The sequence below is a fragment of the Papaver somniferum genome, chromosome 7, assembly GCF_003573695.1.
Source record: "Papaver somniferum cultivar HN1 chromosome 7, ASM357369v1, whole genome shotgun sequence".
Classification (NCBI taxonomy): domain Eukaryota; kingdom Viridiplantae; phylum Streptophyta; class Magnoliopsida; order Ranunculales; family Papaveraceae; genus Papaver; species Papaver somniferum.
The window spans coordinates 18508511-18525334 of record NC_039364.1 but is presented as its reverse complement, the minus strand read 5'-3'; the positions used below and the strand labels follow the sequence as shown (position 1 = coordinate 18525334).

The following is a 16824-nucleotide window of genomic DNA, read 5'->3' as shown; positions in this document are numbered from 1 at the left end:
AGGAACAAGAAATCTGTTTGGTATCAACTCTATTCAACCAAGTGATATGAGTCGGACAAAGGCTCTTCCGTTTATCTTAACATATACTCTTTCGTCGGGTCTAGATCTATCTTATGTTCAATCACCCAAAGGTAATAGATTAATATTAAGCCAACAACACCTTTAATCCGAAGAACCGTATTGATGCCGATCTACTCAATTAATCAATCCAATCTACCACAAGGATAAACCGATTATTAATTGGATCCTCTTTTACCCAAACAAGTATTGTGCACACCAAAGATTATAAAACCCAAGTCAGATTTTCAATATCTTCTTTGTCTTCAATCTTCTTAAATCTTCAATAAAAACCTGTACACAATCACTTGAATCTCTTGTGGTCAATCACGCATAGAACGGAGTCTGTTAACAATGGATTATCACAAGATCGTCTTTAGAACTAACAACAGTCTAAAGATCCCTGTCGAAACTCTGAACTAGTTTGAGTGAATCTTATATCACAAGAGAAGATTCTCAAGAATAAAAAAACTAGGTGCAATCAGATTTCAACCACCGTTAGTCAATCAAGTCAATCGAAAACAAGGATAAAACGCAATTATCTAGTTTCCCACCAACGGGTCGCGCTAGAGCTTCTCAGTCCCAAAGAAGACTTTAAAACAAGTGGCCGTAAGAGATTTCACCTAATTAGATTACTCTCCTCTCCGATAGGCGGCTACACCTGTAACAAAGACAAAAGAGGAAGTCTGTTGTTACGAAGGATTAGTTTGCTATAAAGGCAAACTTCGTGTATTTATAGACAAGGAAGTTTGGAAACCAAGGAATTTCCAAAACCGAAAATATTCTCAAGGTATTCATAAAAGCACATATTCGGTTTTCATAATTCCTGAAAATGCTCTATCCAAAAATGACAATCGAAATCTCTCAGAAAATCTAATTAGTAAATGTGCATTACCAATTCTGTAATTTCCCTACACACTGAAATTAATAACCTTAATTAATTCTTAACTTACTTATGTTTCGATCCTGGGATTCTCTTCCCTTAGCCGTTAAGGAATATCTTTGAACAATTATAGAAATAAACATTCACAACACGTGTTCAAAGTTTGTCGACATCTTTACTTTGTAAGTTCTCTTTCACATGTCCATAGGATCTTTCCCCCACATATATATGGTATATAACTTATATGTGTTGCACATATCCATAGGATCAATTCCCCTTTCTGCTATAAACCTTGATGCACCCCTTACAAGGATCGGTTCCCTTTCCCTTACTAGGATTGGTTCCCTTTCCCCAAGGCAGACATAATCCGATCATACCACAGGTGATTACTTAAGATTGGTTTTACTAATAAAAGTTATACCAATACAAAATTCAGGACTTTGTGAATAGTTCTACCAAGAACACAACAAGTTGTGAGCGTTTATACTCTATCACACATATTGGTTGTTCATAAGATATGCAATGAATAACAAAACCAATAACTCCTGGCAATTTACTTTTCGGTCCACAAACAAGTTTATGAACTTACTTCCTTAGAACACATGTAAAAATTGTTCCCTAGGATGAAATCCTCACCTCATACCCATACATAATCACAATAGCATTCAAATGGTTATGGCGATGTCTTATCTACAAAGTTTAATGGTTAAGCAATAAACCTCGTATTGTATTCCTTAATACTATGTCTATCTAGAGTTCATATATGCTTCGCAGTTATGTTTTCAATATCCACGACTTGAAAGATACGTTAGGGAATGAAACAGTTCAAGTCAAATATCACTAACCTCAAATGGAAGGATGATTGTTGTCATTGTAGCTCCTTGCTTCTTCACATCTTCAAGACTTCGCAATACTTGTAATGTCTCATATCCTAATGCTTTCAAGCTAACCTATACGAAGTTTAAATCTAGTACATAATCAAGCGACTCTTAACATGAGTTTTGATTCACTAAAATATGACAACCAAACTTGACATACCAACGCTTGGTGGGTTCAACCGAGCAATGCTCTATCACAACTTCATTGTGGGTTTGTCCCCGAATCATTTGACTTATAGTCTTTTTAGTTACAGCGTTAATGCTTTTCATATCAACAAAGTCATCTCCTGCGATACATTCACAGATTTTGGTAATTATACATGGAAAACCGAGATGTCTCTTGATTCCAGAATAAGAGATAGAATCTGATATTTTGATCATTTGACTGACAATGATTCCACAAAGATCAATTTGCAAATCTTCTTTCAATAGAAAAAAGATGAATTCTGCAAACATCTTATCCCAAACTGACTTATCTCTTGTACTTGCAAATACAGTTGCTCAAGGAAGTTTACCGAATACCCTAAGATGAAGAGGTATATCTTTTGTTTGTAATCTACCATTTTCCTAGGTAACCTTCTTCCCAATGAGATATGTTGAAATGGTATCGTGTTCAATTTCAACTCCTGTAATCAAGTGATTATATTCCACATTGTATTAATAGCATTTGAAACTGTCTAACGATCAATATAGTAGATTCCTCAACCAACAAGAGTCACAAAGGTAAGGTTTTTATGATCAACACTATGTATATTGGCGTAGAACACTCTTACTATATCAAGTGAATATTCTTCAAGATCAAAAGATTTCCCCAGTTCCGATCTTGAACAAACTTCACATAATCCTTAACTTGGACATCTGGATCAAATTTCTTTCGGTAGTGAATTCCACTACCTTGAGAGTTTCGTATTTCTTAAACCAAAAGTTGTCAACGAAACGAGCAAATTTATGCTGTCATCAATACTGTTAGAAAAATCTGATCTTATCAATATCATCAACCCCGACTCGATCATCAACGGATTTGGTTCTTGATTTCCTTTTTCCCATATTTGCAAAAATATGGAAAACCTTAGTTACGGTTTCAGTCAACCTTCCCCAATATATTCGTAAACACAGCAAGAGATTATCTTTCATAAGAAGGATAGATATCAGAAACCGGAAATAACTGGTTTTAGGAAATCTTATGAAAATCGGAAATCGAGTCTTGGGGGAAAATAATTCCGATTTTATATCTAGGTCTTTCTTTTGGAAAACCGGTTTTCATGCACTGGATCTTTATTTCGGATTGATTCCATGTTTTTGTCCAAAAGTATGTTTACTCTTTTATTACCAAAATTTGATGATATCACTTGAAATTTACTCAAGAATTTTCTGCTAGAGTATACAGAGATAATTTTGAACAAAATATGATATTTGTTAAAAATACCATCAGAATCATAAACCCTGTAGTATTTCAAAACATCACTTTTTTCATTAAAACAGTTGTGAGGTGGATGAAGCAATCCATTGTTAATAGAATTATTAACTGAAAACTCATTCCTTGTAGGATTACATATTTTCCAAAGTCGCATCCTAGAAGGCGATATATTGACAGTCTTTGCTCTAAAAATGACATATATATACGTCGGTAGTTTATCCAAAATATATTTAAGATTCCATATTTTTCTAGAACACAATATCCATGGTTCATATAATGAAAAATTATGAGGGGAATCTTATGCATTTTCAAGATACAACCTGTCTCATAGAGTATTGTACCATTGTTACTAAGAATATTAGTATCCAGGACAATGCTATACAATTCTATGATATCCCACTGATTATGTAAGCCTCTCAAGGCATACATGGACATAATTCTAATCCCTAAAACATTTAGGAACAAGAGTATGACATACTTCATCCGTGTCTTCCACCACGAATCTTTGAAGTCGTCAAATCCTGTCGTTACGTTAACTGAATCAACCATTAGATTCAATTTCTTATACGTTGGATCGCACCAAACACAGATTGTTAGATATTTTCGTGTTTTCCTACTCTGATACCAATTGAAAAGATGATGGTACCCAAATATACCTCAATCTAAAAAATTTCCACCTATAAGTCCTTTCTCCGAAAGTGATTGAATATAGACTGAGTCGAGACAATACAACTAATCGGTTCACACTTCGTGTGATCGTCTATGGATACGAGATCGAGACAATACAATAACGAAGTATATTTACTTGATAAATGGTTCGGACTTAACCAAACACAATAGGATTGCTATCAAGTAAATAGGAATTAACGTTTGTGTATTTTACTTCTAATTATAATAAAAAAAATTAAAATTGCGGAAATAGAAAGTAAAAGATACAAAAATATTTTGTTAAAGAGGAAACCGCAAATACAGAAAAACCCCGGGACCTTGTTCAGAATTGAATACTCTCAGGATTAAGCCACTATACAAAATCAAACCAACTTCGTATAGTTGAGACCAAGCAACTAAACCTATAGTTCACCTAGTTCCGTCTGTATTCCCACACCTCCAACTTGTAATAAGTCACGTACTTGGAACAATTCCTTTGGTTCGTATTCCAAACAGTAAAGGAACAACAAATTTGTTTGGTAACAACTCTTTTCAACCAAGTGATGTGAGTTCGACAAAAGGCTCTTCCGTTTATCCCAATAAACTCCTTTGTCAGGTCCTTAGATCTATCTAATAACAACTACCAAAGTAATTGTCAAGATTTTTCAATCAATACTATGAATCACAAAGAATTGTATTGATGCCGATCTACTCAATTAATCAATACAATCTACCACAAGGATAAACCGATTATAGTTGGATCCTATTCAACCGAAACAAGTATTGTGCACACCAAAGATTATGAACCCAAATCAGAAATCTTCTTCGTCTTGAAATCTTCTTAAATATTAAATAAATACCTACACACAATTAACTTGAATCTCTTGTGATCAATCACGCATAGTTCTGTTTATAATGGATTATCATAAGACGTCTTTAAATCTACAAACAGTCTAAAGAGCCCCGTCGAAACTTCGACCTAGTTTGAGTGAATCTTATATCAGAAGAGAATATTCTCAAGCATAAACAAACTAGGTGCAATCAAAGTTCAACAACCGTTAGTCAATCAAATCAATCGAAAACTAATAATAAACCGTAATTATTTAGTTTCCCACCAACAGTACTAATAGATCTTCTCAATCCCAAAGAAGTCTTTAAACCGAGCGGTCGTAAAAGATTTCTCCTAATTAGGTTACGTTCCTCTCCGTATAGGCGGCTCCACCAGTCACAACACAACTAGGTAGTTTTGCTGACTCTGAGGATTAGTTTGCTTGAAATGCAAACTTTGGCATTTATAGACCAAGGAAGTTTGGACACCAAGGAATTTCCAAAACCGAAAATATTCTCAAGATATGCAATATATTTTCAAATTCGGTTTCCATAATTCCTGGAAATGCTTTGTCCAAACATTGACCGAAATCTCTTAGAAAATCTGAAAAAGCGGGAGTACAACAACCACTCCCAATATTTCGATTAGCAATCTGTATGGACTTACTCCAATATACTTTCAAGAGAATCAACTAGACTCAATCTTAATAAAGTATATCAAAGAGTTATATCTCTCTTTCTCGATTCAATTCTTACTCAAGCAAATAGAAATCTGCGAGTCTAATCGAATACAAGAGAAATCACTTGAACGGTACCAAAGACCAATGTTCAAGTATCAATCAATGTAAATCAACAACCAAAGTTGGATATTATACTTGATTGATTCAAACACACAACCTGTGATATTTCAATTATATAACAAAATATAATGCGGAAAAGAAATAACACAAACACCATAAGTTTTGTTAACGAGGAAACCGCAAATGCAGAAAAGCCCCGGGACCTAGTCCAGATTGAACACACTCTATTAATCTGCTACATACATTAGCCTACTACAAACTAACTTAGGTCTGGACTGTAGTTGAACCCCAATCAATCTCACACTGATCCAAGGTACAATTGCGCTCCTACGTCTCTGATCTTAGCAGGATACTACGCACTTGATTCCCTTATCTGATCTCGCCCACAACTAAAAGTTTCTACGACCCAAAGTCGAAGACTTTAATAAACAAATCTGTATCACACTGAAAAGTCTACGGTAATAGATAAATTTTTCTCCCACAGAAATACCTGCGAGTTTTGTTCCGTATTTTCATAAATCAAGGTGAACAAGAACCAATTGATAAACCAGACTTATATTCCCGAAGAACAGCTCAGTATTATCAATCACCTCACAATAATCTTAATCGACGCGACGAAATAAGATATTGTGGAATCACAAACGATGAGACGAAGATGCTTGTGATTACTTTTGTATCTTGCCTATCAGAGATATCAATATCAAGCCAATCGTTATGATTGTAATCAATACAATAGAAACAACAAGATCAGATCACACAACTACGAGAAATTAGTATCGGTCTGGCTTCACAATCCCAATGAAGTCTTCAAGTCGTTAACTTACAGGGTCTCGAGAAGAAACCTAAGGTTAAAGGAGAATCGACTCTAACTTATACAACTAGTGTCACACAGGAGGTGTGAGGATTAGGTTTCCCAGTTGCTAGAGTTCTCCTTTATACAGTCTTTCAAATCAGGGTTTGCAATCAATGTTATCTTAGTAACAAAGCATTCAATATTCACCATTAGATGAAAATCTGATTAGATTCAAGCTAATATCTTTCAACCGTTAGATCGAAAACTTAGCTTGTTACACACAAATAAAATTCACTATTTTAGGTTTGTGTAACCGTACCCACACATGTACATTCGTTGGTTCAACATTAGTTAACCAAATGGTTAGCCATATGAGCACTTTCATATCAACCATATTCTTCTTTACCATAACTAGTTCAAATGACTCAAATGAACAAGTTAGAGAGATGTTCAATTGCTTAGATCTTATAGAAGTATACAAGACACAATCGAAGCAAAAATGATTTGATTCACTCGAATCGATTCATGAACTTTATAGCCACGGTTTGCAAACATGCATTCCTTAGTTTATATAAGTATAAGTTCACGAATAATCGTTTTTAGAAAATAACCAACCTAAGTACGCGGACTAGGTACGCGGACTTAAGTTCCCATAATAAGTTTATAAATGGTTTACAAACTCCAGTAGATTTTCTCGGGACGAGAACCTCGGACAGTTCACGGACTTGGTATGAGGACTGGGTTCGCGACCTCTGTTCCGGTTTTCCTGATCAACAAAGTACACATACTTTTGTTCAAGGAATAAGGACTTATACATATATGTGTTACCACACAATGCTTATATCCAAGAATGGTTATATAATCTCAAACTCTCATTTCAACCATTGAAACATTCTTAGAGGACGTTACATAGTTGTTGTTCACAAACTATTTTTCGTCAAAGCCATTTTCAAGTAATTGAAACATAATATGACTTTCGTCAATAGGTAAAGATGAACTTGGCCAAAGCGAAAGCTTACCAACACAATAAAAGATAATCGTTACTGCACATGTTCAAAGTATGTCGACATCTTTACTTTGTAAGTCCTCTTTCATACTTACAATCTTGAAACCGATTTGCCACACTTCCAAACAAGTTTAGAATTGGTTCATCCTACTTTCAAGAACTATGTGATTGATTAAGAACACTCAATCACCAAACATGGGTTTCACGGTTCTACCAAAACAAGTTTTGGTTCTACCTCCATGTGGGTACTGGAATTAGTCACCTTAGATTTCCAAAAATTCGGTTGACTAGGTACTAGGATCGGTTCCCACGTATATATGGTATCTAACTTGTTGCACATGTCCATAGGATCGGTTCCCAATATCTAAAAACGTGTTGCACATGTTCATAGGATCGGGTTCCCAATATCTAGAAACTTGCTGCACCTCTTACAAGGATCGATTCCCCTTTGTGATCGGTTGCACCTCTTACTAGGACTGGTTCCCCTTTGCCTAGGTTGGTAATACCAATTACAACAAATCGATCATACCATCTTAGGTGATTACTTAAGATCGGTTTCACTAATAAAAGCCATACCAATACAAAAGTCAGGCCTTGTGAATAGTTTTACCAAGAACATAAACAAGTCTTGAGCGGTTATACTAATCACACATATTGTTAGTTCAAAAGATATGCAATGAATAACAATACAAATAAGCCTAGCGATTTCCCTTTTAATTCAGGAAACAAGTTCATGAATTTACTTCCTTTAAACGAATGTAAAACATTGTTTCCTAGGATGAAATCTTCACCTCATACCCATACATAATCACAATAGCATTCAAACGATTATTTCGATGTCTTATATACGAAGTTCAAAAGATAGACGTTATACTTCGTATTGTATTCCTTAATACTACGTCTAACTAGAGTATAATCATTCATTTTTCGCAATTATGTTTTCAATATGCACGTATTGAAAGATAGTTAGAGAATGAAACAATTCAAGTCAAATATCACTAACCTCAAGTGGAAGGATGATGTGCTCGTTGTAGCTCCTTACTTCTTCACTTCTTCAAGTCTTCACGTTATACTTGTAATGTCTCATATCCTAATACTTTCAAGATAACCTATACAAAGTTGACTCTAGTACACAATCAAGGGACTCTTTAAATGAGTTTTGGTTCACTAAATATGACAACCAAACTTGACATACCAACGCTTGGTGGGTTCAACCGAACTATGCTCTAACAATTAGTTCATAACCTGAAAGCACAGTTTTATCAATGTGTGAAGCATCAAAATTTATCAGGTAGCATTCATTTGATTGAGGTTGCCAGGATTTATCAATTATTCTTAAAGAACCATTGCCATTAGTTTGTACAGTTCTTACTCTGTTTCGATCCTCCATCTGCGAGATAATTTTGTTAGCCACATTTAAGAATGAAATTTTCAAAGATTTTAGCACATATAGATTTGCATATTAGTCATAAGATAAAACTGACATACATCTTGAAATCCTTAGGCACTGTATTTTTTACTTTTAAAAAGAAACTACGTAACCACTGATGGAGGTCTTGATTCTGTAGAATGGGTATTAACCTAGGATTAACTTATTCCGTGTAGGTCTGATAATTGGGCACTCAAAAATCTGGTGTTGAATGATTTCAGAATTAGTGTTACAGAGAACATAAATGCTATTTTGGTGGCTAGTAAACCTAGAGAGTTTATATCTAGTTGGTAGGCATTTATGAAAGAACTTCCAATTGAAGTGTTGTAATCTAGGAGGTAGCTTATGTCTCCAGAAGGATTTCCAACAAATATCCAAAATATTCTTAGCAGGTTTGGTTGCTAATGTTTCATTCAAAATTGAATGGTAGGCAGACTTGATAGTAAAAACTCCATTACTAGAGATGGTTCCCACCATAACCTATCCTTAAATGCAAAAAGAATTCTAATATTAGTAAATTCTTTAACAATATTTTCATCAAATAATGCATTGAGTGTCACGTTTCCAAGATTTAGAATCCAAATCAATGAATTGGCTTAAAGTGGAAATACCAGAAAAGTAAAATTGATTAGTTGGTGGCATGTGCATGTATCGTATCCAAGTGTCTTCCCAAATATGCACAGAGATACCATCACCTAATTCCCAAACATAGAATCTTTTTATTATGTTCAATCTTGAAATCCTTGTAATGTGGTTGTTACTGTAAAGTGGAAACAGTTGTGTCATAATCTACTATGTCTTATCCATATTCTCACAATAACTTCCTAATTTTCTAGTTTCTCAATATTTCAATGACCAGTTTTGGCAAACATTTTAGAAATTTATTTACTACGACAGTTTTGATCAGGATCCGATCGTAATCTTTTTAGACCAATTTATATACCAAACATTTATACACCAATTTATACACCGAATACATATGGCAAGTATTTATTTTAATCCGTAACTTTATTAAATATAATTCATACTTTCATTTACAAATTATGACCATTTTTTTTTATGTCTCAGCAAATAATTAAAAGAAAATTATAAATGAGTTTATCTAACGGCTGCGCGGGACAACACTGCCCAAACCAAAATATAGAAGAAAAAAGAAAAAAAAAAAGGTTGTTTGACTGATAGGGATTAACTTAACTTGGTCAACTAAATTTCTTGACACATTCCAAAAAAATATGTTGGAGCCATTTAGGAACCACAAACACACTCGGTTCAGTTGTCAGTATGGTTCCGGAACTAGATCCTTCGGAACTGCTAAGAAAACTTCGCCACAAAGAAAATCCAAAACTTCTCTCTCACCTCCGGATAAAATCTTCAAATTCGATTACAGAAAACCAGAAGAAGAAGAAGAGCGACAATGGGTCGCGCAGTCATCTCCCAGTTTCTCAATCTCTCTACTACTTCACCTCGTTTCCCTTCTTCACTGTACAGTCCTGTCTCTATTCCTCTTTATCTATTTTAGCTCTTCTGTAAATCATCATTGTTTGATTTTGTATTTATTTTTGCTTATAAACAGGTTAAAAGGTCAAATTAAAAGTGGGTTTCTGAAAAAACCCCAACAAATTCATCCTCCCAAACTAATTCTTCTTCAAAATAGAACCAGTTCTCGTTGCTGCTGTAGCAATGCTGCTCCTTCTGAAACTAATGATACTTCTGCAAGTTCTGATTCTCCGATTAGCTCTGTGAGGTGAGTTACTCTTCAATTCTTAGTATTTAAACACTTAGGGTTTCATCATTTTTAGGTTTGTTGGTAGAAATTGATGTGAAGTTTGTGAAATTTGTAGTTTTTTTTAGTAATGTTGGTATTGAATGTGTGTAAAGTTTGAAATAATTAGGGTTTGAATTGTTGAGTTTGTGGTATTCAATTTTGAGAATTTTCAATTTGCAGGAAAAGGATTGTATCTGGAGTACAACCTACTGGTTCTGTACATCTTGGTAATTACCTTGGTGCCATTAAAAATTGGATTACTCTTCAGGTTGGTTTGGTTGGTCTTCATTTTTCTTTTTCTGCCCATAAAATTTTTGGTATTGTAGAGGTTATATGTTGTATTTATCTGTTTATGCATCTTGAAGAGATTTCCTTTTTGTTTTCTCCTTGCAGAATACCTATGAAACATTGTTCTTTATTGTGGATCTTCATGCGGTAAGTATTGTGGTTGTAATGATACTATTGAGCTCCATTCTTGTAGGAGTTTTTCTTGTGAGTTAGTAGTGTCATAAGTGTAAGTTACATTGTATCGTTTTACTCCGGTGAAGCATTTTTGACCGAAGAGTAACACCGAAATAACATCTATCTATCTTCACTGTGGTGCCGTACGGCCGTACACATTATGGATAGAGGAATACATTATCCAGCAGTAGTAGTTAGGGTAGAGAAGTTTAATACTTGGAATTTTTATTTTCTTTTTGCAGATTACTTTGCCTTATGAACCAAAACAGCTTTCCGAAGCAACAAGGAGCACAGCAGCTATTTATCTAGCCTGTGGTGTTGACACCTCCAAGGTCTGGTGCTTGTTTATGCTTTTGTGGTTCTGTTTGGTGCCATAGAAGTTGTATGAATTTGTTATCATACGTATACTAAAATTTGGTACTCTTGCAACGATATCTGCAGTCTTCGGTGTTTGTGCAGTCTCATGTACGTGCCCATGCAGAATTAATGTGGCTACTAAGTGCTGTTACACCAATTGGCTGGCTGAATAAAATGATCCAATTTAAAGAGAAGTCTCGCAAGGCGGTGCGTTATTTGCTGTACGGAAACTCTATTCTTTTTATTTTCTTTCTTTTAATTTACTCTTAAATTACTTTGATGTTATAGATATGGTTACTAGTGTCTGTGTTGGGGTGGTCCAGAAAAGTCCTGTCTCTTACTGGTAGATTTGATAATTGAGTTAGCACAATATATCACACCTCCCGAAAACTTACTGACCCATTTTAATATGTTTCCTTGCCAAGTCTGTATCTAGGATCCTTTACTACTTCGTTTCGTAGACTAATTTTTCACCTGAAAAACAGTATTGTCCCCCTCACCAGTGGCTGTCAGTTGTTATGCGGAATATGTGAATTATGGAGCATGCAGCCTCAGCTGCCAGTTCTCTAGTTGGGATATTTTGTTATCATGCATTGCTCAAGGTTTCTGTTTGTTATTCTTTGAAATGCCTCCAAACCCATGTCCTTCGTTAACCATGAAAAATCTCAGTATTCCCTAACTCTTTCAAGCACATTAGTCTCTCTTGGTTCTTAATAATTTTTGTATGTTTTTAGTATCTCATCTAGACGGTAGCTTGATTTTGTTTTGCAGGGAGATGAAAATGTTGGAGCTGGACTTTTGACATATCCTGTTTTGATGGCTTCTGATATTCTCTTATATCAGGTGGGTTTTTATCCTTGAATCACGATCATGAACTTTAAGATGATACCAAATAAATGAAGAACCGTGCACTAGAAATGCTCTCGTTTCTTACTATTCCCTTAGCTTTTTGTCCATCAGCGAAGTAGAAGATCCACATGTCTTGACATTTTATCAACGACTGTCGAGGAACTAGGCCAGTTTGTTTTCATCTTTATCATGCCAACTTCACCACCAGCTTTTATTGCTTTCTCTTTATCACATTCCTGTTTGGATATCACATCACCTTGCTAGCACTTGCTTCTAATCAGTTTATGATTGAAATTTGCAGTCGGATTTTGTACCTGTTGGCGCAGATCAGAAGCAACACATGGAGCTCACCCGTGAGCTGGCTGAGCGAGTAAATTATCTATATGGAGGAAGAAAGTGGAAGAAAATGGGAGGGTGAGAGCGAAAGTTCTTACATATTTAGAATTAAACTTTATGGCTTTTTTTTTTCTGCATTATGAAATTAACTGCTATGTATTTTACCGACAGACGGGGTGGTTCGATATTTAAGGTGGATTACGTATACTTGATACTTGGTTGATAGTCTTCACTTGAGCGCTTGAAGTATCATAATAATACTGGAGTGACCCTTACTTTGATCAATCTTATTATAGGTTCCTGAACCCCTTATACCACCAGCAGGAGCCCGAGTAATGTCTCTGACAGATGGGCTTTCGAAGGTACTGATAGTGTTCAAATTTTAATAATTATTAAAATTATATTTTAGATTATAGTCTGCATAGATTATTCAAAAGGTTGCATTCTATACAAATAATATATAGACTAGGTATTTATTATTCTAGTTTTTTTTTCCCTGTGATCTATTTGATATCATATGATATTCCTTATATCTGCTCACTATCGTTTGCTGCTTGTTCATAGATGTCCAAGTCAGATCCTTCTGATCAGTCCCGAATCAACCTTCTCGACCCTAAAGACGTAAGTATGATTTATGAACCCACAGTTCACAGCCCCTACGTATAGCATATTTGGGGGGATGTTGGATATACTCACTTAAAAATGGCATCTGTTTGATCTAGTCAGTTTTTCTTCTCCATATTCTAATTCTTGAAAACTGTGTTCACTACCTGATTTTTTAGGTGATAAAAAGCAAGATAAAGCGCTGCAAAACTGATTCACTCCCTGGGTTAGCAACTACCCTCATTGTTTTTGGTTTCTTGGATATTTATCTTGAGGGCCTAGCATATACTTGCACGTGAAACTTAAATTATTATTCGCCCATCTATTATCTATAGTATACTTGACAATTCTCATATATAATGTGTGCTGCTTTTGTACCTTCGTCATGTAGATTGGAATTTGATAATCCTGATAGGCCAGAATGCAACAACCTTCTGTCAGTTTATCAGCTCGTTACAGGAAAATCAAAGGAGGTAAGATATTCTTATGTTGTTTTCTCTTTTTTTGGTATCACTCTGCTTGCATACAAGTAACTCAGCTGCTGTCTGGTGGGTGGCTTGGGTAAAAGGCAATCTTTCACTTGATTTGGCAATTGACCTCATGGGAAACGAAAGCACAACTAAGTAGTCTGCCAGGGAATTTATTGTGAACTGAATTCCTGTCAACATCCTTTATATTAAACTCAGGACCTGGCCAGTCGACTCATTGTTTAGGTAAGCCCTTAGCCTAATACCCAATATGGTTTAACGCTGGTTAGACTGCTCAGACCTTGAACAGTCTAACATCTTTTGAACTGACGTATAGGCGATCAAATCCCTGACCTGATTTTATATGTGATGAACGTGATTGAGATTTTTCCTCAATGGGCTGTAAAGTGGGAGACCTAGTTGACTTTACTGACTACTTACCCTGATGAGTACCTGGTAGAATTTACGATTATCCTGGTCAGCCGCCACATTGCTCTGGCTTGATCCTGACTTTGATTTGACTCAGTCACTGACTTTGTTTTGTATCCAAGAATGGGGTTCAGATTTACTATTCATGCTTTTATAATTGGAAATCCATGACTCAAATTCTGAAAATAACATGCTTTGCTCAATGCAAGAGTTTGACACATACACCCTTTACATGCGTCTCTTCCAAAAGTCAGTTCAAGAAGAGACAAACGCTTAAATACATGTTATTAGGCTGGATATCCTATTTATTTCCATGGTGCGGCAAAATTCTAGAAAAGGAGTCTGCAATCCGATGCTTGAGTCAATACACTCGTTGGTCATTGCCTGCATGATGTGACTTTAGGTTACTAGACACATACTTGATGCCTGACTCTGATACTGCTCCGCTTTGTTACCAACTGTAACTCCTGGGAAATGTTAACTTCTATCGAGCCTGGACTCAAGCCAATAGTTTGAATCATTCCAGCTATTGAAGTTGTGGGCTGGAAACGCTATAGGGTTTGGGGTTTTATTTGCTCGCAGAAGAAAGAATTTTAGATCATCTTGGGTTTAAACATGTTCAACTGAGGGGAAAGTGAGAAGAATAATTTACAATATCAATACTCTATGATCCTTAGTTTGATAATATTTAGTTTCATAAAACATCCAACTGCCTGTTGCATGTAGTTTTGTTTGTGATGATATTTTCTGTTTCAATTTCATAAAATCTATTCAAGCTAACCGTGTATGGTAATATTTTAGTGTGCTCTCATTTGTTTGACTAGAGGATTGAATATTTGGTTGATAACAGGAAGTAGCAAGAGAATGTCATGATATGAACTGGGGAACATTCAAACCCCTTCTTACGGATGCTTTAATAAATCATTTGCATCCCATTCAGGTACCATCTAATGATTTTTCATTTTTCTCAATTAATACATGTTGCAGTTTTAACACGAGTTATAAGCACTTTCATCTGCATGTAAATGAAGGATTATATCGAGGTAGATTTACATGTGAGCAACTTAAGCAAGGTTTATGTAGATACATATATTTTCATGCTCACATAATTGTACCAAGTTTTCATTATGAGAAGGTTCTTATGAGTGTTATGGGGTTGAAAAATTATCGGTATCCACCCACAATTCATATCTATCCAAGCTATATTCAGCAATATCATCTGCAAGGGTTTATTTTAAAGTTATGTGTTTTCTTGTCAACCTTTGCTTATGATTTGCTTTTGAGTATGTTTTCATGGTTGATTGAATCATTCTGAGTATGCACCACAACCTACACCAGTACAAAACACAAGTTGGAGGAAGATTTATCTAACATAGCTTAGTAGCCTTTTCCATTTAGCTTTCCCTTTTCTTCTTCTATTATTGTAGAATGTGGTCCCATCATATTGGTCCTTAACTTTTTCAGGTTCGTTACGAGGAAATCATGTCTGATTCAGCTTATTTGGATAGAGTTTTGCTGGATGGAGCTTCTAAAGCAGCTGATATAGCAGATGCTACTCTCAATAATGTTTATCAAGCGATGGGATTCTTGCGAAGATGAGAAGAATCAATACTGCAGCAAGAATTGGTGCGAAGAGGTCAGTGAGAAAGCAACCTTAAAGTTTACTTTTGGCAGATCCCATTACTGCTTACAAGTTTTTGGACTATTTTGAGAGCACTTTCTTGATGATAGGAAAGTAAAAAATTATTCATTAGGGACCCACATTGTGATAATTCTTTTAGGCAGGTACCTCAACCTCTCACTTTCTTGACAGCCTGCAATTTCTCGTATTCTTTTGCATTCATCTATTTGGTTGCTGTAATCTATCTGCCTTAGTAGAGAAGAAAACACTGTTACCTGAATGGCCATTTGTCCAAATCATGAGAACTTTCACTTGGTAATTCGTGGAAGGTGTCAAGAAAAGCTTCTTTTTAAGATGAATATACAACTGGAATAAAACTTCTTGTTATATCAAATAATCATATCAACTACTTCAATCATTTAATCAGGCTTCAGATATACATTTACACGTTTTGTCATATTCTCACAATCACATCACTGTTTCCCATATCCATCATGGTTTACATGATTGTCGAATAAGAATACCACTGAAAAATGGGTTTTGTTCTTTCCCTTTTGTTTGATATTGACCATTTATACAAAGTCAATTGTCATTTAACATAAATATCTTCTTGGTTTTAATCATTTTACGTTCTCTTGTAAATAAAGCAGTTGGGTGTCCTTTGAAGCAATATTATAACACCATGACACCAGATAGAAACACATGAAGTATCCATGAACATTGAAATATAAAGTCAGTAGATCGTATTCCTAAATTCTGACCAGGCAGATTGCATATTAGGTCTCCAAATTCTGCATGAGAATCAATGAGATCAGTTTGTAGGATAAAGATATTTTGATTTTTGTTTGTTAAGAATCACCACTTACAGTATATTATGTTTGTGAAAAGCTATGTAGATATTTGTTTTTTTAGATTCACCACTGACAGTAGATTTTGTCACCTGAAAGATGTGTCTTGATATTTGTTTCTTAAGAAACACCTCTGTCAGTACATTCTATAATTTTCTATATTCCTTAAAAGATGTGTTGATATTTGTTAGTAAAAGATTCACCTCTGACTGTATATTTTATCTGTTAAAAGATCTATAGATGTTTGTTTGTTGAGAATTACCACTTGCTGTATCAGTTGTTCGTGAACAGATATGTTAGTGTTTGTTAAGTATCACCTCTGACAGTACGTATTGTTGGTAGACTTTA

General features: G+C 35.1%; 1 protein-coding gene across 1 annotated transcript; it reads left to right on the top strand.

The window, feature by feature from the left end:
• Positions 1-10035: 10035 nt before the first annotated feature.
• Positions 10036-16051, top strand: LOC113296570 (tryptophan--tRNA ligase, chloroplastic/mitochondrial-like). The gene is made up of 15 exons (XM_026544870.1): positions 10036-10221; positions 10313-10483; positions 10685-10772; positions 10898-10939; positions 11209-11298; positions 11408-11530; positions 12095-12166; positions 12474-12586; positions 12680-12701; positions 12805-12870; positions 13073-13129; positions 13291-13337; positions 13503-13584; positions 14858-14947; positions 15472-16051. The coding sequence occupies exons 1-15, from the start codon at positions 10154-10156 to the stop codon at positions 15604-15606; spliced, it is 1266 nt and encodes a 421-aa protein (XP_026400655.1). The 5' UTR covers positions 10036-10153; the 3' UTR covers positions 15607-16051.
• The last annotated feature ends 773 nt before the right edge of the window (positions 16052-16824 follow it).